This window comes from Tuber melanosporum (assembly GCF_000151645.1).
Source record: "Tuber melanosporum whole genome shotgun sequence assembly, scaffold_50, strain Mel28".
Taxonomy (NCBI): Eukaryota; Fungi; Ascomycota; class Pezizomycetes; order Pezizales; family Tuberaceae; genus Tuber; species Tuber melanosporum.
The window spans coordinates 645,695-668,224 of NW_003299096.1; the positions used below are offsets into that span (position 1 = coordinate 645,695).

The 22,530-nt window shown below is 47.8% G+C and overlaps 3 protein-coding genes; 1 reads left to right on the forward strand and 2 right to left on the reverse strand.

Moving 5' to 3' along the window:
* The window catches only part of GSTUM_00008989001 (uncharacterized protein), a 1,291-nt gene extending 597 nt beyond the window's left edge, over positions 1 to 694 (reverse strand). The window contains exons 1-4 of the mRNA XM_002840421.2: positions 583 to 694; positions 286 to 400; positions 86 to 223; positions 1 to 29 (exon numbers count right to left, since the gene is read on the reverse strand). The exon at positions 1 to 29 is cut by the window's left edge and continues 154 nt beyond it. Of these exons, the coding sequence (XP_002840467.1) occupies positions 1 to 29; positions 86 to 223; positions 286 to 400; positions 583 to 597 (297 nt within the window). The 5' untranslated portion in view covers positions 598 to 694.
* Positions 695 to 1,518: 824 nt separating this feature from the next.
* On the forward strand, positions 1,519 to 4,153 carry GSTUM_00008990001 (uncharacterized protein). XM_002840422.2 has 4 exons: positions 1,519 to 2,231; positions 2,400 to 2,541; positions 2,621 to 2,901; positions 2,953 to 4,153. The coding sequence occupies exons 1-4, from the start codon at positions 1,872 to 1,874 to the stop codon at positions 3,337 to 3,339; spliced, it is 1,170 nt and encodes a 389-aa protein (XP_002840468.1). The 5' UTR covers positions 1,519 to 1,871; the 3' UTR covers positions 3,340 to 4,153.
* Positions 4,154 to 17,711: 13,558 nt separating this feature from the next.
* On the reverse strand, positions 17,712 to 22,252 carry GSTUM_00008991001 (uncharacterized protein). XM_002840423.2 has 6 exons: positions 21,542 to 22,252; positions 20,205 to 20,879; positions 19,924 to 20,149; positions 19,808 to 19,830; positions 18,806 to 19,624; positions 17,712 to 18,748 (listed from the first exon to the last, which is right to left on the reverse strand). Exons 1-6 carry the CDS (start codon positions 22,175 to 22,177, stop codon positions 17,906 to 17,908), a joined length of 3,222 nt encoding a protein of 1,073 aa, XP_002840469.1. The 5' UTR covers positions 22,178 to 22,252; the 3' UTR covers positions 17,712 to 17,905.
* Between the last annotated feature and the right edge of the window lie 278 nt (positions 22,253 to 22,530).

Consider the following 22,530-nt stretch of genomic DNA (forward strand, 5'->3'; position numbering starts at 1 on the left):
GAGGTGCTCCTGACTTTTCTTCAGGTAGGCTATAAACAGAGATGTTAGAAAATCAAAACAAAAGACCACCGAAAGTGAACCGTACCCTTTATATGAACCATATAACTATTGAAGTCAAAACCCGTCTGGACGAGGCGAAAGGAGTGGACAATGTTATTAACAACCTCCTGTCCATCCTCGACCACCTCAGCGTCCTCCTCAGTTGAAGCGTTCGCACCAATATCTATAACCCTGTAAGTTTTCTGCTACTAAGGAGGTAAAAGCCACGGTATGTGTGTAACAAACCAACGTCGGCACCCTTCCTGACCGTGATCATCGAGCAGTTCACCTCGTACACAACATCATGAACGAGGGTCATGTCAAAGGCATCAGAGATCATCTCGTCGCCGCTGATAACATCCTGTTTGAAAAATAACAAGTACGTTAACCATCCATCGAATTGTCTGTCAATAGGAGGGGCGGTGAAGTTCGGTCGAAAGAGAGAAAAAAATTTAACCGGCGGAGCATTGAAAATTGCCCCACAAACGGCAAACTTCGCCAAGGGCAACACGAAATGCGAGATTTTGAGAATTTCTAACCCACCTTGTAAATAATCATCTCTAAAGCTGAGGATCAGAGAGTTCGAATTTGGGGGTGTTTGGTGGGGAGAAATGGAGACGAAGAATATGTAGAGAGGGGTGAAGTGGGGTTGATGTTGGAAGGCCACATATTGCTTAGGTCGGCCTCCACGGTACCCTAAGGTGCCCTTTTCCGCTCCTAGAGCAAGTCAGCATGCAGCGAGAGACGGTGAAAATGATATGATGCTAAGCCTAATTAGGTTTTGACATGCAATTCCAATGTCGACAGCTCTAGGCCTCCGGGCTAGGAAAAATACAGGGTTTTGAGAAAAGGAGGAATATGGCGTTAGAAAGGTTAATATCTGTTCCCCTAGGATATCACAGAGTTCGATGCATTTATGTTCCATCCTCAACACAATACCGTGCTCGGGTATGGAGGTTAGTGATGAGACAGACGGGGTACTCGCCAATTCATAAAGTACCGTATCCGGAAATAAAAAACTGACTTGGTGCTCATCATACCGTACGTTAGCGGCTCGTTCGCAACGATGAGATACGGAGCTGGCAGTATGATGTGTCGGGTATACCGGATAATAATTTTCACTTGGCGCCAAGTTGTTTTCTCTGTATCCTGATATCGTACTGTACCGTACTTTTTGAATTGGCGAGTAGACTACTCGAGTACACACTTGCTGCACCCCGTCCATCCGAGTACGGGTACCGTTACTTGAACAATTGAGGAAGAAATTAATAATCGGAAGCCCTAAATGATTACTCAGGCTCAGTCCTTGTGCTCCTTTATCCGACCATCAGATAAAACAACACTCTCTCACCACTCACACCCCCCCAAAGTAGCATCGGAGGCCACAACCACCCGGATCCACGTTCTCCGGTGTCACTCTGAGCATTCCAGCAAGGCAGCTCCATCACACCAAATTGTCATCTTATTCCTCGCCAATCTCCCACTTGAGAATCTTCAAAAGGGACCTCATTCATTTTTGTCGCCACTCTCACGCGACCTAAGCCCCCCATCCCATCACCGAGCACTTTCACTCTCCAGAGTCACTCACTGGAACGAGAACTTTTCTGCCTGTTTGTTCCTTTTCAGCATCCCCCTCCTCCTCCCTTACTTTCTCCTCTCAAATCTTTGTCGCTCCTTTATTCCGCCTCAATTGAGCCGCCCATAACAACACAAACCCCCGACGTCAACCATCCAGTGTACATTTCGTCGAACCAAACACAACAACAATTGGGAAGGAAGAATAATAAAAAAAACTACCATTTTCAACAAAAAATAACAGTCGCACTGCATAGATGAACTTGACGAATTCAACTACCTCTCCTTCCCCTCCCGCCTCATTCTTGAGGCCTCTTCCGCCTCTCATCTCGGGGGTGCCAGACTCAATTGTTCTTGTTATTCTGCCTATAGCCGCTTATTGGGCTCTCTCTCTTTTCTTCCACTTTCTCGATGTCCATGATCTCCTTGCTTCGTACCGCCTACACACACCCGAAGAAGTCCTCAAAAGAAACCACGTAACTCGCCGTGAGGTAGTGCGGGATGTAATAGTGCAACAGATCATACAAACCATCGTGGGGCTTGCCATCGGTGTGTCGGAGCCAGAGGAAATGATTGGAGGGGAATGGTGGGAGATAATGGGCTTGTATTCGAAGTTTGTTTCAGTCGAGCGATGGGTTCTACGCGGTCTTGCAACTGTGGGTATTGACGGCCTTGCGCTGGAAGAGAAGGTGACCGCGGGGATCAACTTGATCGGTGGCAATAAAGTGCTAGCAGGGTTGATGGGAGTGTTGGGTTTGAACGGACAAGCGGGTTCCTCGCCGGAGATGGGAGACTGGAGATACAAACTCGTGGAAATTGTCTACTGGTATCTTTTGCCTGCTGCTCGCTTCTGGGTTGCAATCTTCATCATGGACACATGGCAGTACTTCTTGCACAGGCTCATGCACGAGGTTAAATGGCTTTACAGTAAGCGCTCTTACACGCATCATGACAAGAAAGGGAGTCTTATGATGGTTTAAACTAACATGGCAACCCTACAACCTAGAAACCTTTCACTCTCGTCATCATCGCCTTTATGTTCCTTACGCGTTCGGCGCTCTCTACAACCATCCATTCGAAGGTCTCCTCATGGACACGATTGGAGCAGGAATCGCCTACAAGATATCAGGTCTTAGAATCCGCGGCGCTATGACCTTTTTCACATTTTCGACCATGAAGACGGTTGACGATCATTGTGGATACGCCTTGCCTTTCGATCCCCTGCAGTACTTTTTCTGGAACAACGCAGGGTACCATGATGTGCACCACCAAGGCTGGGGCATCAAGGTGTGTTGTCTCCTTTCTCCCGCTGGCGCAGAATACTAACCGACCCGGTAGACAAACTTCTCACAACCTTTCTTCATCTGCTGGGATCGTTGGCTTGGAACTCAATGGACTGGCGGCGACGTATCAGCCCGCTACGCTTCATCCCGCGAGAAAGCTGCAGAGGAACCCGAGAAAGATGGTATTATACCAGAGCAAAAGGGAAATATTACCGCAACAATTCCCCAGAAAGGAGCAAATTCCACTGCCTACATGAGCAGCGGGCGAACCAATGGCCTAAAGCCAAGAATACCGAATGGGAAGCCAAAAGTGCAGGCCGACGAGTCGAGGCGACGGGTCCTCGACACAGATTGTTTAGGCGTATCACGAGAGGAGGGGAACGAAGAAACCGCCGTCGGGAATGTACGTTACTGGGCTCGAGTCAATGGGAGCGTTAGGTAGACCGACGTCTCACCCATGGGATCCAATAAATGTTGAAAAATCTTGTTTGCCGGGAAAAAAATGATTTGTCTGGGCGTACTGGGGATCGGATTGGATGGGACGGTGTGGATAGGGAAAGCTAAGGTGTGGTTGGGGGTTTATGTGAAAGAGTAGCACTATTATCTTGGATTTGTGTTTCTTGTTCTTTTTTGTTTGCCCCCTTGAGATTATTTTCGTCTGCTTTTGTTTCCAAATCCTGCGGTTCTTCACTCCCCAATATCACGCCTCCGTTCCTATCACCTGCCTATCTACGACCCTTAACCCTGACTTTTTAAGTTTACCGTCACTTCAATCCCTTGTTTTTATCAAACACTTTTCATCATGTCTCTCTTCCCCTTTTGAATTATCAGTAATAGGACGATCGATAGGTCCAGCAGACCAACTAATGATTCACTCCCCTCCCCTTCCCTCCCCCTTGTTCCTATACCAACGAGGAATCTTGATGATACCCCACGGTGCCTTTCATACATTCATTGAAACCGTGACGCTCTGTGTACCCATGGCCCTAATAACCCTGTGTTCCATTTTTTTCCATTTTTGGCCATACTCATGTATTATCACACTTTGCTATGGATGGGATTCTTATTTACTTATTCCTTCTTGCTTGTTTTTTTTTTTGTGTAGCTCTTGAGCATGATTTCTTTCTTTTTTGGAATGGAGTTTGGTATTATTATTTTTTCTCTCTTGTCCTATTGCCCGAAGTTGATGTCAAGGAAGTTGGAAATGTGTAAGCGTGTAGTCTTAGTTAGCTTATCATAGTCGGAATACGTACGTTCTCTGTCGGAAGTGATGTTGTTTTTTTATGTTTTCTCTTTTCTTCTCCTTCTCCCTCCCCCGGCAAGATGTGGGTACGGTTCCCTGGGAGGGGACATCGCCAGTCGCTCTTTTCACACTAAAAGTATGATACTCGAGTAGCAATCAACCGCCGAGTTCCTTGCGAGTTATCGGTATAGTACCTTTTTGAAATAATTGGCGTAGAGGCTCTTTCGCTTATACGGTATTGGTGTTTCTTCACCAGTACCGCACTCCACCACACCGATGATCCTCCCCCAAGAACTATATTTCGATATCTCATGCTATTCTACGACATGGTACAAGTATCGGGTCTTAATTGAAAGTAAAAGCATGTGGACGAGTTCCTTGCGCTGGCTAGTGCTACTGCGGCACTCATACAAAGTCTCCATGGCCTCCCACCATATTTGACCCCCTATATCATACTCGAGTCCAGTACAGTACAGTACTAGTACAGTACACACCGCCGTCATCATCTCGGAGCATTTCAATCGGCCACGAAATAAAGATGCTAAACCCCGAATTATCCACCCAGAGGTCTGCTTATATCTCTCCGTCAATCATAGCAAATCACCCCAAGCCTCCCCCCTCGGAATCCCATCCTAAGTCCGCCTCCGACGCGTCCCATTTTCGCTTAGTCTATCATCATACCTTTCCCCACTTTGACGCGAACGGACAACACACACTAGATCACCGAGGCCGCATTACAGTAGAAGATGCCCTGACGCCGCACTTTTTTCTTTCCCTACTCTACAGTACTCTAGGAATTGGCGCGTTTCGCAGAAATCTGATGACGCATACGGTACTCGAGTAGAGGAACTGGCTGAGCGAGTGTGCAGGGCTGAAGGGTCTGAGAGCCCGGCTCGCTCGTAGCATGAGACGGGTATGTGCCCGTACAGTTACCGTAGTTGGTTGAAGTTTGTGAACACGCCGCTAGTGCATACTTGCATCACCAAATTTCGGCCTTTCCGCAAGGGTATAGGTGGTACGTATTCGATGGCAGTTGCATTCCCAAACGCCACCCCATTACGAGCGCTCGAGTAACTGTGCTAGGTACGAGATGCATTTCCTGCTGCAGTAACATTTCTCCGCTGGCCGGCCAGTAATATGATACGGGTGCCGGTATGTGATGGATACGAGGCTCTGGCCTCTTTTTTTTTTTTTTTTTGGCTTGGTTTGGCTTTATTGCATCGGGGAGCGGGGGCGGCGGGGGAGGAGAGCTGTAGCCTGAAGGTATTCGCACGAGTAGACTATGGTTTGGTTGGATTGGATGAACTGAACCGGCAAGTGGGGAGGGAGGTTGTATGGCACGGCGCTGTATTCCTCCGCGGATGACTGATGGCTAGGATTGGTGACTGGCTGGCTGGCTGATGAATTGGGGTGCGCCCGCACTATGAAGAAACATACAGTACGAGTACCGGTATATTGACGCAGGAGGTCCACGAGAACCGGTACCGGTACTTGTACAATGTTGCCCCCGGCCGGGGAAGCGAGCACCCACCATCTATTGGCCCGCCCTTCATGGGATATGCTTAATATCATAAATTTATCCTAGCTATCGATGGGTTGTGAGATTTTGGACCGTGGTTCAGAGCATTTTGTGAGCCGGTACCCGTTCTGCCGCGTGCTCGATAGGGATCTCAATAAATTTCATTTATCCTTGTTTGCCGACCCTGCTTTAGAGCATCGGGAAACATTGCATACCGGCCATTGACGAACAAGGGGGGACCAGCAACTGGTACAAGTATGATAATAAGATACCAGTACGAGTACCGGTATTGTTTTTTCGTTTCCCTACGGTACCTTGGCGAATTCACTTTTTTTCTTTCTTTTTTTCTTTTTACCTCCCAAATACCCCTGCTTACCACGCACCAGTTCTCGCTGTGCCCCCCTCCCGTTGGAGTAAATATTATGATAGATTTGTCAACACACACAAAAAAGAGGCTCTGTCAAGGTCCTCTCTTGCACACGAGACTGGTCCCGGCGATCCACCAATTTTGACCAATATCTGTATTATATCGACAACCCTGCGCCGTGCAACTTTTTATGCCTGAACCCTTACGCCCTCTCTCTCTTCGTTCGATATCGCTGGTTCTCTCCACCTCGAAAAAACCCGAATATCATACCGGTAGAGAGTAAATGTGCTAGGACGTGATAATAATCTTCCATTTGTTTCTGTCCCAACTGAGGGCTGGGTTTGCGGTGTCTCTCCCCTTGTGCACTTGAGTGGGGCAATTCCGACATCCTGCCGGTAACATAGCCGCGTCCGCCAAGTTTCTGTACGGTACTGTACTGTACATACCTTTCCAAGTACGATACTGCCGGCCCTTGGAAATGTTTCGCCAGTCCTATCTTTCTATTGTTCGGTAAGAATCGAATTGTGGTAAAATTTTACAATGTCCCAAGAGGCATATCCGAAAACAACCACATAGCAGGTTCTGGCTGCATCATACGGTACTTTACCGTGCGGTGCCGTTGTAAATAGGTATTGCTCCTGCTGCGCAATGAATGGTATGAGGACTTTACGGACACGGTCTTATCTGGCATGTTTATCTTCTAGCTCACTAGAATATTCCGATATTGGAGGTACCTTAAATACTATCTACTTGCCATGTCACGTCATGAGCTCCCGGCCATACTACCTCTGCTAAAGATCTTGGACTAATACAAGACCATTAGCCACGCTAGAGGGCTACGAAATATACACAGAGACTAAGGGATAGACACGAGCAGTCTACCCGTGTTCGAGTCCTTACGGCGCTGCACTGCACTACGGTTACTATCCGGGCCGGGCCCCCGTAGTGCACGCGCTGGATCCCGGGATGTACTCAGTACATTGGATGCCGTGATTCACGAGATCTGTACAAAAAATTCCAAAGAGTTAGCTCTTGGCCTATAAAGTTACCACATGGAATGCGGGGGAGGTTGTACGAGTATTTTTGCCTCGGGCCACATCCAACAATTACCGTACCCTATTGCCAACTCCTTACCTAACCCGCTGACAACGCTGCGGTAGACTATCACACAGCACTAGAAGCCGTGGGCGGGAAGTGTGCTGCCCCCCTCACTTCGATCCCTTTAATCGGCAAACGACAATCAACTATTGTACAGTAGACTCATTTGGGAAAAAACCACTAGAGAGGTCCTACGCTTGCATACAAGTTACTTTGTAGCAAGGGGGGGGGGGGTTACATACTTCCCCCCTCACTTCTGACACCATAGTTACCCAAACGGGAAATAGTTCCTTCAATTGCGAGCGCAAAAGGAATGCGAGTACTCTACCCACAGAGAAGCTGCGCGGAAGGGTGCTGTGCGTGATGGTGTCCGTAAAAGCTAAAAAAGGGCCACGCCTCTCCAGGGCCCACCCGTTTGGCGACACTCCTCGGATGCTCTGCTAATGTTTTTGCCTCTTCTTCGTGGTGCTCGCACTCGGAGTCCGGGCGGGTGCGCAAGCTATTATAGTTGCTATATTGGGGGGTATCATCGTCTCACTTACGCTTGTTACTACGGGGGGGGGGGAGAATGGGCGTTTGGAGTATGTAATGGGCTTGGGGAATGGATTTGCGGTGAATATCCAGAGAGGGGAAGTGATGGGAATGTGTATCGCGCCGAGGACGTTGGCTAGCTGCCTTGTATTTGCCCGGGTAAACTAACGTGAGAGTGACAGACAGGTCATCGTTTCAGCTATTATTCACACTGGTCAAGTCTTTTTAGGGCTTATGTTCAATATCGCGTGGCCTCGGAATACGTAATTCGACCGATTAACCGTTCGGTCTGGTCAGGAAATTACACGTATCGAGTTTCTCGAGTGATGATCTGTGATTGCAGTAGGCAAATTTCCCTTTTAACGACGGCGCTAAGAGAAGGATATATAATGTTTTTGCCCCTTCGCTGCTCCTATAGACGGAACCATTGATCTTCCACCACTATTACATGTCCGAACCCGTAAGGATACAGGGGTGCAAAGGCTGAGACTCTATCGAGCAAATCAACCAAACCAAATACGCCATCAACTATCATAAAAAAACAAATCAAGAAAAAACATTCAACTCACCACCACGAAGCATCAATAAAGCCCGCGAATCGGTACGGCCTCGGAAATATAAGGAACCCCTCACAGAGCTATACCCGGGAGAATCGGGTATGCTGGGCGACTTTCCAAAAGTGCCATACACCCTCGCGGCAATTATTTCTTGTGTAAAATAACGGGAAGTTAGAGAGGGGGGCTCTGCTCATTCAGCAAGTGATCAGTCACCGACAAGCTGCGCGGGGGGGTAAAATACTGTGAAAAGCCATTCCCCCATTCGCATTTGTCTGGTCCCAAGTGCAAATTCCATTTCACTTGAGGAGTGCTGATCAAGGAATCTAGAAAAAATCGTTTTCCCTGTGAGAATAGTCCGTGATCCAGGATTTTGTTCCAAACTCCGGATCTTCCCGAGCCCCTATAAGAAGTACGCCAATCACGGGCTGGGTCCGGGGCTATGTTTATTACCATCCAGCCGGCTACCACAATAACATAGTAGAACTGCTTCCGAAATTTGGATCCAAATCGAAACTTGGAGTGGGCAGTGCATTATTCCGTGACGCGAGAAAGGACCTAGCTCTCGCTTCGTGAGGGTACCGTGCGAGAACGGAAGGGAGTGGGCCGGGCAGTTAATGGCAACGAAACCCAGTATTTGACAAGTATCTCGTAGTGACCCGGATTAGTGGGCCTTGGGATACGGGTTGAGGATTGTCTACTCTGGAAAAGGGACGGAAGACATAGCAAAAGGTGGGCCTCTCAACCCTTTACGGCGTTGAGCTTTCAACAGCAAGGTTTGCGGACATCGGTTTGGACACTTCGCTCAACGATACGGCAATAAAGGAATGGAGCAGAAATAGCCCTGCGAGCAAAAAGAGGAAGGGAAAAACGGGTAGAGAATCAAATGACTAGTAAGTAAGCCAGGTATGATACGGACGACGGAGTAGCGAGAGAGGTGGAAACGACGATGGATGAAAACAACTTGACAAAGGAGGAACAGGCCTCCTTTTATCCCTCATGGGTTATGTAGATCTCTACGGCGTGCTTCCAGTGTATGCCAAATCCTTCATCACATTCCGTCGTGTTAAGCCCACATGAGCCGAGTGATTGCCAACATCCCAGTTTCTTCAGTCCTCATGCTCCGGTCTCGTGCTGAGGTGAGGGTAGCAGGGTATGACCGGGGGTATGTTTGACTGAGGTATTGCCATATCGTGGGGCTATTGGCTTCGCGGGAGATGTCGGATGTGTTTTCGCCAGTAGTGTTTGATATGTAGGACCGGCTGTTAGTCGATTGGTATGATACATAATTTTTGTATGTACAGTACAAGGCGGTATCCACGTTGCTTGGTTAGCAAAACATGTGGAAATGACATTCTGCGTGTTAGGGTTAGGTTTGTTGTTGCTCCCTTCGCCTCATGACTGATGTGTGCGTTGTGAGTATCATCATCATAATAATATTATTATCATAGTCTAAAGAAATTTCGCGCCCAACGTAAAGGGCAAGCGCTACCACAAGAGGCAGCTGAAATGACACCCCACTCGGGCCGACCGTTTGAGCTTCTACCGTACAGTATTGTCCAATAGATAGTATCATCAGACACGATCTGTATGCGCCCCATGCCTGAGACCTGGACTCTATTTTTTTTATGATAGCATCGTGGCAAATCTTCCTTAGTTCCGTTTCGGAGCCAATTCCTTTTTCGAACCCAATACCCGAATTTGGCAGGTCTCCAGAAATATGTGATGGGATACTAGATATATGCTCTTGTAGCGGATGGTTATTTTATCCCTCTCTCAAATGGTGGAGATACTTCGTAGAAAGCCCTCAACCGCAGCCCAACTCTTCAGGTTATTCCCGTGGGGAGTGTCTCTGTCCTGGCCAACTTAGGATTCTTTAATACAGTCCTCAAAAAGGGGTCACAATGAAAATTGGTGTGATGATGGGTAATCTTTGTTGCTCTGCTTCCAGGAGAAGTATCACATTTTACATGGAGCACACCCACTATCCTCCCATCCGTTCTTCTCCGAGAGAGCCATTTGGCCCGAGGGCTAAATCACACCTTTTGTTGGAAACCCCGATCAACCAAAAATGAAATTGTTGACCTTTATTGATGGAATAAAAAAGTAAAAATAAAATAAAAAAGTAGAAATAAGAAAGACTTGTAATTCGCTCCGATGAGCTGCTGCCTAACTAACCTGAAAAACCGGATCAGAACTAACAGTGCAAAAATAGTGTATACTTGTTCGTTGCAGGATAAATCAAATCAGACACCCATCGAGCAAATGAAAAAACATCCTCTTGGCAGAATACATGACCTCTGTGACGCAACCAAATGGCATCTGAGTGTCTATCCCACAGCGGATGAGTATCTAGATACCCACAGTTTCATAGACCAAAGGTTCTCCCAAGTATCGTACCAGCTGCATCCACCTCTCACTCTCAGTCGCATATTCTGGGAGTGCAGGAAGTTCCAAATAGGTCGCAACGGCTTGGCGCTGGCCATCTACTGATCTGTTAGCATTGTATAGCAGCACTTGGATCGGGGGATCAACCAGTCATATGTGCGAGTTCCTGAATAGAGTACGGCAAAGGGGGATAGGCGGGTATTATATGGCGTGGGTATCTCAATTTCGCATTCTCGGGGGCACGACTATTGTGAATCCTAATTGGCATGAAGTCCAAGCTAGAAATGTTTAGACATTAGAAGGAATATCATCCAAACTAAAAAGCCGAAGATCTACTTACTCCTTAAAGATATTGTTGATATCTTGTCTCGATTGCTTACCCTCTGCCTCAACCTTTCCCCAAAACTGTACCACTTGTTCCAATCGCAGGTATATTTGCTCCATCCTTTCACCAGATTGCTGGAATTTTTGCTCCACCCTTTCTGCAAATCTCGGGCAATCCAGCTCAACTTGCTTGAACTTTTCTTCAACTCGCTTGACCCTTTCTTCAATTCGCTCGACCCTTTCTTCAATTCGCTTGACCCTTTCTTCAACTCGCTCGACCCTTTCTTCAATTCGGCAGACCCCTCGGTCGATCTTATCTTCAACTCGCTTGATAGATTGTAGAAGGTCTTGAAGTTTGGAAGCAATCGTATCGCCTTGGTCAACCGATGGCCGATTGGGAACGTTGGAAGATTGATCCATATCCACATCCGGACGGGGGATGGATTGGTTGGAGTGGGACTGCGGGGCGGTATTTGTCTGTTGTTCGTGAGGTTCAGCCATTTGGTCTTGAGTTCGTGGTCTTATTCGTGGGTGTTTGTGTTCGATAGCTGGTTATTGAGTCGGTGGTGGTGGGAGCTTGTATGCTTCTCAACTAAGAGGTGGGATGGTCCCTTAGTTATAGGCAATCTTATCCTGGTCATTAAGCCCGACCCTAAGTCATGTTATACTTCCGTGTCGTATCTCACAGTCACCTTTCTGCCTAGTTCCACTAGAATTACGCTGTGTGCGACATATTGGCCAGCACCTTCTAAACAATTCTGTGTGTTTACTTGTGTTGGCTTTGCGCAGTCCACGTTCCAGTATCATGTTAGGGACAAAGAAGCATTCAACCTTGCGATAGGGTCTTTGCCCGCTCATGAGTTGGGAAAATAGTATGACACCCACAATAATCAAACACTTCATTGGAATGTTGGGGTTGCCTTTGTCAGTAAGTTCCAACCCATTTTTTTCTTTTCTCTTTTATCGCCTGTTTTTATCATGAGCTGGTATGCGCTCGGCCGGTACACATATTGAATTTTGTATAAACTGTTGGGCTGTCGTGTCTATTGTGGATGGTTAGGCACATGCCAAATGATTGTTTTTTTTTTTAAAAAAAAAATTAAATTCCCATGCTGATATCATAAGTGTAGGATCTCGGTGGTGTTTGACTGCTGCAATTTGATTTTGGGATCGTGATTTGAGATGGTGTCTTGACAGCTTTAACTTAGCTTATTATCCATAATTCTAAGCCGGAATGAGATTAATAGTATCATAGTGATAATTTAAGTTAAGGTTGCTGGGACATGCTCTCAAATCGCAATTTCAAATCAAATACCGGCAGCCAAACACCCCATGTGTTGGTTTTGTTCCTCAATTCCCATTTCTATTGCCTTTGGCTATCAGGTTTTGGGTTTCTGGCTTGGTTTGTCCTACATATGCGCTCTATGCGGGTTGGCAGAGGGCTGTGGGTGTTGTTTCATTCGCATTCTATGATAATTAATTAAGGATAGGTTAGTTTGTCTGGTGTGCTTCGCCGTTTATGCTAGCCGGCATAGGGTACCGGTTTTAGGAATCAGGATGCTTCTTAATTTTCTATGATAGAATCACGGAGAATCACAACATTTTAACGTATGATAGTGCCCTTCTTTAAGGCTCGATTTGTTTCGCTTGGTTTCCGGAGTTGCCAGCCTTATGGAGGGGATGCGGTATTCCGAGTTCCGCAGTCCACCCATCTTTGGGACAGATCGGATGGACTGCCAGCCGTGATCCTTCTTTTAACTTATGATACCATACACAGGAACGCCCTTGGGCAGAGATGGGAAAGACGTGCCATGACTCTATAAGCCCTGCAGGGTTTGATAGGTGCTCGGTTATCTGTTGGGTTGGGTGGTGATCTGTCATACAATCACATCTTTTGAATTCTAAAGGCATTTTCATCACAAGTTTCCTTGTGGTTCTTTCTCATGTCTCCCCCCCCCCCATTCCCTCAACTCTATCGTCATACCTTCTTCAACTCCGGCATTCTCTTTTCTCATAGCCTTCCATCTCACGGGATATTCTCATAGTTTTATTGCTTCTTCTCCGTGGTTCTAGAGCATAGAAAGAGCATGATCGGATAGTGACATAGGATACATGCATAGGATACATACATCGGATGCTTTGTGGCCTATTCAGCTACCCCGAAATTTCTCTCCCTAATCCCCACCAATCCATTAATCGCACGCAGAGTGAGAAAAATTCGAAGCGACCAAGGCGAGCTGCACTATATCTACCTCACACAAAAAGGCCCTCGACCTGGCAGGCACCAAGGGCGGCAAAGAAAGATATCAAGTTGGAGCGAGTGAGATGCGGTGATCGTGGCTTGATTCTACTGATAATGATCGCCCAAAGAAGTAGTTAAGAAAAGGAACAGCTTTTGGACTGGAACCATATAAGCCAGCATGCTAGGGAGAGCCGCAGAACTGAGGGGGCACATTTCGAGACAAACTCGGCGGTGGCCATGTAGATGAAACTTCGCTTTCCCCACCTTGTACTCTGTTTCGTTTTGTCCAATGTTCGCAGGCGGCCAGGCCAAGCCTTTTGAAACCCTCAAGAAATATTATTCGGCAATGATAATATAATAATTATTATCCTGCAATTTTTCCTCCCGCATCGGTACTCGTGCCAAGGTTGTAGCTAGCCACCACCACCCTTGGTCGTTCGCTCGCTCACGACCTGGGGCACTCTAGAGAGTGCATGCCAGCTCAACATAACTTGTGGCTCAACACAATTTTTCATGGCTTAATATATCATTGTCTGTCAACGGAGCTTTACAATTTAATGTTAATTGCTTTACAGCTCAATGGCACATTGCTGCCATTCCTATCCGGTTCTCTCTTGATACCGGTATGGGTATAAGGTTTGGCATTCTGTAACTGCTGCCCTTCTTGAAGGGTTGTTACAGTGTAGAAGGTTGAGTGGACAGGTATTGAAAGTACGGGTGTGAGTGATGGTAGATTTTGAACTCCATGAGACGGCGGGTTGGGGGAGGCAAGCAGTGGAATGGCGAATGTGATTACAAATAGTATGCTGATGAGTAGAGTTAAGATGTTACTCTGGGGTTGCAAGCAACAAGTTTGCGGAAACAGGTCAGACCAAAAGGTCCAACCTAGTGTTTTTAGAACCTCATTCTGTGAGCTTGAACCTTGCAATTTGCACCGAGAGAACACCACTGCTCGGTTGAACCTCACAAAATTCTCCAATCTTGTATTTTGTCCTCCTACTTGGTGGTGGCAAAACCCACCCCAGATGTTTGCAGAGGTATCATACAGCTTTCAAGTTTTGGTTGTTACACTAGCCGTAAAACGCTGTGTGAGCATCGAGTGTAACATACAAACTGTAAGCACTTGAACTCTAACAGAACCTCCAAACAAGCGGTGCACATATCAACGCAGCACGTTGTGTTTGCTCCTCCATTCTTGTGCAAATAAATCGGCCGCGACACCCCCGCCCGATTCACCCTTGCTTTCCTGTCTATCGTCCTCCCTATTACTACAAATTCTCATAATCCACTAGCTGTGATGACACCAGATGAGCTGTCAGGTGTTCTCTTGCGGGACGAATATCTTGTTGTAGGTATTCCTGCAGAAGAATTCCCGAGATCAGAAAAGTTGATCAGAGCCCGAGCGTAAGAATCCAACCGGTCATTGGCTATTAGATATTGACAATCTCCTATAGGTACACCTATCGACCAGCAATTAAGCAATTGACGGTGAATATAGCTACCCAGATGCATGGGATGGTATCCAGTGTTCCCGACCGTCCCGGGCGTCCCGGGCAGGGTGGGTAAGGACGGCAGGGCATGGCGTCCGTCTTCCGTAGAGACGGCGATCCTAGGGGTTGACACCCGGGCCCTGCAGTCTTGGTACAAATGGGATCTTCCGAGCGTCATTCGCAGGGCCCGGCCGTCACTGGCAGTCACCTGTAGCCATCTCGCTTACGGTATTAGCCATCTTGAAACACCCGCATGGCCTGGCAGTCTGTCCCGGGCATCCTCCCATGCACCACCATCTGCCCCGTCCGGACTGGACGGTTGGGAACACTGACTTCAGTATCAGCTCGGGCAAGTGAATCGATTGCGGAGGGAATAGAAAAGGGGGCGTTTGACAGAGGAGATATTGATCTAATCGCTGAAGGACAGCTTAAGGGATTCTCTGGCGAATATGAGAATATGTGGGTCCTATTCTCTACTCTTATAATTCTTATCCAAACATGACTCTTACACCTGTGCAGAACCGAGGCCCCGGATATTGCGCTTGTACCAGGACAACGCTTTTGGCCCTCGATCGTATTCGAGTTCGGTTACGCGGAACCGTATGGCGACCTGAAGGAAGACGTGAAGCTGCTCCTCGAGGGCAGTGAGGGAAAAATTTTGAAAGTGATAGTAATCAAACTCGAGCGCCTCGGAGATACGAAATGGGTTTGTGGAAGTCTGGCACCTCAGGGATAGTATTGTGAAGAAGGATGGTCGAAAAGAGGTAACATTTATCACGATTATGGGTCCGTTTTTACTCTACTAATGTGTGGAATGTAGACTCTATTTCTGCCACCATGATGCCATGGAACCCAGAAGCTAATGCTAGCGCTGGGGGATATACTCGGTGGTGAGTTTGAGAATCTTGCAAATCAGGTATGGGGTGAAGCCGATACTCTACATCTCCGTTTTGATGCTTTGCGCAGGTCGATCAATGCCGCAACTCGGCGCCACCTGATCCAAGAGGGTGTCCTTGAGGAGGACTGATGTACTTGTTCAGTAGGGTGCCAAAAACATTTCCGAAACGTAAAAAATCTGTCCGTACTCGCCTCTGCGATAATATGTTTTCTACTTCCCCACCCGGGCCATGTAAAGAGACTACACAATAAGTCAGAAGATTAACCACAAGTAATTGAGGCTATGTGCTCGAGTACACTATTCTATTGAAGGCATGCAGGATCAATAATTGTTTCTTTCTAAAGCACTCCCGATTGGCACTATGTCGCGGTATACTTTTGTTTGATTTTTAATCACTTTCCGACAATTATGGCTATCCAAGAGTTTAAATTAATTGCCGGACTGCAGCGGGGACAGCGGCGGACGTGCGGGGCCAAAGGTGCACGGGTACACTAGTACTTTTGCGGTTCTTGACCGATCGCAGATCCTTCGTTTATCTTTCATTTGCCCTTGCTTACTAGATGTGGCAATTACGTACTGCGTTACCATACCCGGACACACGGTTCTCCCCTGTCGAAAGGCCAGCATTAAGAAACGTTCATATTGGCAGATATTTTACCTGGGGCAAAATATCCGCATCCATCTAACCCCCCCCCCGATGGAGCGAATCCAGTATCCCCCACAACGCATCAGTAAATCTACGTTCTTCTTCAATTATCATCCTCTAACACATCCTACCTCCAATACCTCCAAGTGAACCCCGCCCGCCCGCAGGGTTATCTTAACAACCCTGTTCGAGAACCCCTATTGCCGGCACAAAACCCCTCCCAATAAAAACCCACAAGCCGGTAGCAGAGCCACAAACTCTCACTCGATGAAACTTCCCTGTGGTGAATTTGGTACAAGTACCTCCCTAGATGCTTGTAGATTTGATAAAAGGTCGCAACTGAGAGGGCCAATGGGTGATTTCCTCAACATCATAAGAAATCGGCGAATCAGAATCCGCCCGAGAGGGGGGCGTCCGAGTGGCTTGTGGCTCCGTCCACGAGTGCGGCCGATAGATCTATCCGCCATGTGAAGCCTGGTAGGATATCGCGAGAAAAATTTGGTGAATGTTGTACGTAGTGCGTCTGGCCGGATAGGGAACATAACGGTTATGATCTGGTGAAACAAACAACATCCACACTCCACGTTCACCCGCAAACTCACAAGCGTAGCGGGATGCAGGTCTGGCACCGTAAGCCAACTCAGTAGATAGAGACCTCAACGCACCCCACATTCCAAAAACAGGAACAAACACAGGTATTATAGTACAAAATATCGTTCCCGAGCACTTCGCACAGCGCAAACCAACTACTGTATCACCCTCAGCTTGACCTCCCCAATCCGTCTCTCACCGGGTCAGCCCTCCTCAACTGGCTCCAGCGCACTTCACAAACACCCGCGCAGAGAGGCAAAACTTCCCCGGGGCCCGGGAATATTTGTGGGGAATTTGAGGGGTCTGCAGCGGCGGGTGCTCAGCGAAGGAGGGAGATTTCTTTTAAATCATACGGTAAGTGTTGGTGAGAGACGTGAGCGTTGGAGCGAGACAGTCAGCATCCGTGCCTCCATCGTTACCGAAGTTCAGCGGGTTAACTTGTATCCCACTATGGAACTACCTAGCGATGGCAAGGTCTCAAAAGCGGGTATTCAGCATACTTCCATCCGGCATTTGAGATACTCTTGATGGCTCCCCTTTGTAAATCCTCGGGGATGGGTGTCTTGGCTGAGTCTTGAGATGGCGGTTCCGGTAGGTTGACAGGCCACGCCTACAATTCACTGGAATATCAAGTAGCGGTAGGCCCCGATCCTGGGCCTCCTGTGCTGAAGGCAGGTGGGGGGGCTGTGAACAGAAGTATGGTTTGGATGTTTCAACGTCAAGATTTCGTGCATCAGTGATATTATGTAGAGTTGAGCTCATTGGGAAAGGGCACAAAACCCCGCCCCCGAGCCTCTCATCAAGTGAGTTCACAACATACGATAGTCCACTGTACTCGAATACAGTTCCAAGACAAAAATCCAAACAAGCACTTACCGGTAGTCAGAACAATCATCACAACCCAAATTTAGCAAGACGTCATATATGTATACGTACTTTATTTTTGAAAGCAAAAGTAGCTACAAAACCAAGGAAAAATATGAGCTAGCTAAGGTATAAAAAAATGAAAAGGCATCACCTCTCGTCATCCAGCATTCCAGCACTCCAGCATCACTCATACCACATCACAAACCTAACGTGTAAAGATTTTTCCACAGCATCCGTGGATTCATCAATCCTAACCTTTTCTCTCTTCCGCTTCGACAATCGTTCCACTGCGACTTGTCCTCCCGCTTGTAACCCCGGACACAGCCTCCAATCCATTCTCGAGCCGTACCTCCGTCCTGCCGGCAAATACGCCACTACCTATACCCCTCCACCTCTTGATCCCCTTCCAACTCTCCACAACCAACAAATAAGCAACTGAGCAGCCAAGAACAACACCCCATTCCCAAGTGATGGCCATGTGCTTGAAGACGGCAGTGTTGAAAGTTGGAATATAGATGACAGGGAAGGTGATGGTGAAGCCGGCAAAGACAGCCCAAAACAAGAACTGGTTATACCAGAGAGTGTGGAAAATGCTGAGAGGTCCTTTATGGCGGGCAGGGTCGAGGTTGAACAAGGAGCGGGAAAAATGCTTGACTTCCCAAGCTGTAAGGAGTAAGAGGAAGGACAATACAGCAAATACGGTAGCGCGCGCACGGAAGACGTTGCCGCAAGAGCTGTTGTAGGCATGGTTACAGTCGTAACCGAGATCACCGTCGCCGTGCCCGTAAGCGACAATAATAAAACTTATAAGGCAGAGGGTTCCCATGGTGATACCATAAATCATCTTATCGATGATAACCTCCCAGGTGAAAACACCCTGCCTCAGATCATGAGGGGGTCGTAGCATGATATCGGGCTGAGCTTCCTCAAGCCCAAGTCCTAATGCCAAGAAGGAGCTGGTGATCATGTTGACCCACAAAATCTCCAAAGGACTGAGAGGAAATACGGAAACACCGTTTCTGTCCGCGAAAGCGAGACCAATCAACAGTAAGACAACTTGCGAGATATTCGAAATGAGAAGATGCATGATAAACTAGGACAATGTTAAAAAAAGGTAAAGTGCGGGCAGCCAAGAAGCGAATAAGCCTACCTTTTGGATGTTATCAAACAACCTTCTGCCTTCCTCAACTGCGCGAACGATACTGGCAAAGTTATCATCAGTTAAAACGAGATCACTAGCGTCTTTGGCGACATCGCTGCCACTGAGACCCATTGCAATTCCGACATCAGCCCGCTTGAGCGCAGGAGAATCATTGACACCATCACCAGTCATAACACAGAAGGCACCGCGCCTATGCAAAGCTTCAACCATTCTGACTTTGGTGGTTGGGGAGCAACGAGCGATTACCAAAGGCAAAGCCTCTAGCTTATCAATCTCGTCTTCGCTAAGGGCATCAAATTGGCCAGCAGTCATAACCATGGTAGCGGCCTGGGCGGCAGGCATAGCAGGAGAAATGATTCCGACCTCATGGGCGATCGCCGCCGCTGTTCGAATATGATCTCCGGTTAACATGTGGACTTTGACACCTGCAACCTTACACTTGCGGACGGCCTCGAAAGTTTCCAATCTCGGCGGGTCGTAGAGGCCAACCAACCCAAGGAAGTTCATCTGTGATTCCACGGCGGCACGGTTGCCGGTATCGCACGTTGCACTAGAGGGAAGAGTCTTCTGCGCCACGCAAAGGACACGAAGTCCCTCCCCAGCAAGGCGTTCAATTCTGTTCAAGATTTCTTCTTTCTCCTCCCCTGGGATGTTGAGATTTGGAATAACGACTTCCCCGGCTCCCTTCATAAATGCCTCGACGGTGTTGGTGTGTATATTCTTATAGATAACTGTCATGCGTTTAACGGTAGAGTCGAAAGGATGTTCAGCCAAGAGATCCCAGTTTCCACTATCAATGAGAGAAGGCTTTCCACGTCCAAATCTCGTGGCAAGAACCTGTAATGAAATTTCAGTAGGTTCCCCCGACGCGGTCCAATTGTCAGTAGGCTTTTCAGAAGACATGGCCAGGTCGTCATTCCTACGTATAACAGATAAGTTGCAAAGGGCGATAGCATCCAAGAATCGCTCCAAGGGTTTTGATTTCTCAACCATATCCCCATCAACAACCGTATCTCCAATGGTCGCGATCCCGCTAGTAGGGTCAAAGGGAGCTGAGGTATCTTGAATACTGACTACATCGGCCAATCCAGGAACAAATGCCTTACGAGCAATCATCTTGCCTTGCGTGAGTGTACCGGTCTTATCCGAGCAGATGTTTGTGACACCACCGACAGCTTCCAAGGCCTGCATCTTTCGGACAATCACATGGCCTTTGGCCATAGTTTTAGTACCGACAGCCATGGTGATTGTGAGGACCGCGATAAGAGATTCAGGAATGACGGCCACAGCTACACAAATACCGTAGATCAGGACTTCATCATTGATTTTCCACTATGGCTCACACGTCAATACAGGTTCTTGACCCACAAGGAAAGTGGAGTAGTACCTTATTTGCAGAAAAGACAATTATAGCCAACAAGACAGCAAGGCCGAATAAGAGTAGGGCAAATTTACTCAACTTAACCTGTAATGGGGTTCCAACAAGACCAAGGACATTTTTCATGGTCATCTTAGCCCTACCCCAGGTTCTTGTAATGAATGATTCGCCCTCATCTCGTTTATTTCCACGGAGCAACTCGGCAATTCTTCCAACTTCCGAGTTCATTCCGGTTGCCACAACAATTCCAACGGCGCGTCCCTTAGTGACAGTGGAGGAGGAGTAGGCCATATTGGTACGGTCCCCCAATGGGTAATCGGCGTGGGGGAGGGTCAAGAGTGGGGTCTTGGCAATTGGTAAACTCTCACCCGTAAGAAGAGCTTCATTTGTTTCAAAGTTCATTCCTTCGAAAAGTCTGAGATCTGCCGGGACGACATCACCAACGGATACACGGACTATATCACCAGCAACAATTTCTTCGGCTTTAACCTTTTCGATGCGTCCATTGTTGCGGACGACTGTTGCGATGGGAGCTGAGAGGGAATGGAGGGATTGCATGGTTTTCTCAGCACGATAATCCTGAGCGAACCCAATGACAATGTTTAAAAGAATGACAGCCGAGATGACGGATCCCTCGATAAAGTCAAGCATCCCGTAAGAAGCTGCCATGGCAATCACAAGAACCTACACCCCGTCAGATAACCATTTGTTAGCTAAGCTGCTGTGTTGTTGGTTGGGCTTCCGGTTTCCGTTTGATCTTAGACGAGGAGAGCACACTCTCGATTGATCTCGTTTCCATCTCCGGGTCGGAAAGAAACAAATCAAGCAATGCGCAACAAATGTAGGAGTGATTCATGAGTTTGGATTTTGTCCTCTCTCTAATGAACGAAAAAGAAAGACAATAAGAGAAAAGGAAAAATCATGAGTATACATTTCTCGGCGCAACACAGTTCCCCCCCACGCGCCGATGGGCAATTTCCCTTCAAAAAGACATTGATGGACACAAGACAAAAAGTTTTGACGAGCTCGGGGGTAAACCTCCGTGGTTGATAAAAAACGAATGAATGCTCAATATTATTATTTTCATCCTGCTCTTTCCAATAATGACTGATTTTCTGTGCATAACATGCACTGATAAGCTGCTCGGGTGTGGGGGGGGGGGGGGGTTAGGGAAATTGGGGCTCTCGGATTAGTCTCTTCTCCGGGGGATTGGGCTAAATACAGGATGAAAACAAATCTCGGCAACTAGAGAAGTGTATTCAAAACGTTCGAGACCCCAATTGGGGTGAAAATAGCAAAAGAGAGAAGCAAAAAATGCCCTTTAGGCTTCAGGGGTTGAATCTTACCAATGTCAAGCTGTTTGAAACCTGCCTTACAAGCACACTCCACCAGGTAATACCCCCGGTATCAGTAAGCTTGTTTGGCCCATCTCGGGACAATCTCTCCGCTGCCTCCTTTGCGGTCAATCCAGAGCTCATGTCAACGCTGTAGAGCGAAGCAAGAGCGCATGGAGTGGCTGCATGTGGAGCTGCCTTATCGGCCGGAGGGGTTTCATCCCCGGCGAGTGTATCAACAGCTGTTGTAGAGCTCTGCCCGCTTCTTGTGTTAGAATAAACAGGACTTTGAGTTACCATGGGTGGCGAGGGAATCCCGCCGGAACTGATTGGTGGTGAGCCGTAATCGTAGACCCGACTGCCCTGAAAGTTCTCGGTAGTAGTGGTTTGGGGGTGGCTAGGTTCGCCGCGGGTAGTTAAGTAGGGGCAAGAATCCGAGACATCGCCCTGACCATTGTTTGTTGGACTTGTGTCCGGATGGTGAGAAGGGACGCCTCCTGCCGCGTTACCGACAGGAGGCGAAAATATAGGTGGGGGGTCATCACAGCCCTCCTCCGCAGCAATGGAGTGAGTGACGCCAGAGCCGTGCTGTAGGGCGGTCGTGGGGGTTGAGGGGAGCGGAGCGGAAAGTGAATTGGGATTGACCATTCAATAGAAACGATTGAGAAGCGTTGAGAAAGGGTGGAAAAGGTGAATAAAGTTAGGAATGGATCAAAGGATGTGTGGGTGGCAGAGAGAGGTGGAGGTAGTGAAAGAATTGGAAAACTCGTGAGATGGGTGAGTCTTTATAGTTTGTAGAGAGCGGAGGACGCGCAGGCACATCCTCCATTCTCTGGGAGCGACCTTCTGCTGTAGACCATGTGCCGGGTGGGAAATACCATTGGGTGTTTGGGAGGGATGTTCCTTCATCCCTGCTCGCCCAACTGCATGATGGGTGTGAACAACCACACAGGAAGTCAGAATCAGTGCTCAGTTATTCTCTTGGAAGCATCATCACAAAA

Bases quoted from the DNA above. Each gene is read 5' to 3' on its own strand.
- GSTUM_00008991001 (XM_002840423.2), bottom strand. From the start codon at position 22,177: ATGGTCAATCCCAATTCACTTTCCGCTCCGCTCCCCTCAACCCCCACG. The intron at 19,831-19,923 runs GTAAGGCATTTG...CGACCATTGGAG, and splicing joins GCAAGGCAAGATGATTGCTC to ATACGGTTGTTGATGGGGAT. The intron at 18,749-18,805 runs GTAGGCTTATTC...ACATTGTCCTAG, and splicing joins TGTTTGATAACATCCAAAAG to TTTATCATGCATCTTCTCAT.
- GSTUM_00008990001 (XM_002840422.2), top strand. From the start codon at position 1,872: ATGAACTTGACGAATTCAACTACCTCTCCTTCCCCTCCCGCCTCATTC. The intron at 2,232-2,399 runs GTTTCAGTCGAG...TCCTCGCCGGAG, and splicing joins TGGGCTTGTATTCGAAGTTT to ATGGGAGACTGGAGATACAA. The intron at 2,902-2,952 runs GTGTGTTGTCTC...CCGACCCGGTAG, and splicing joins ACCAAGGCTGGGGCATCAAG to ACAAACTTCTCACAACCTTT.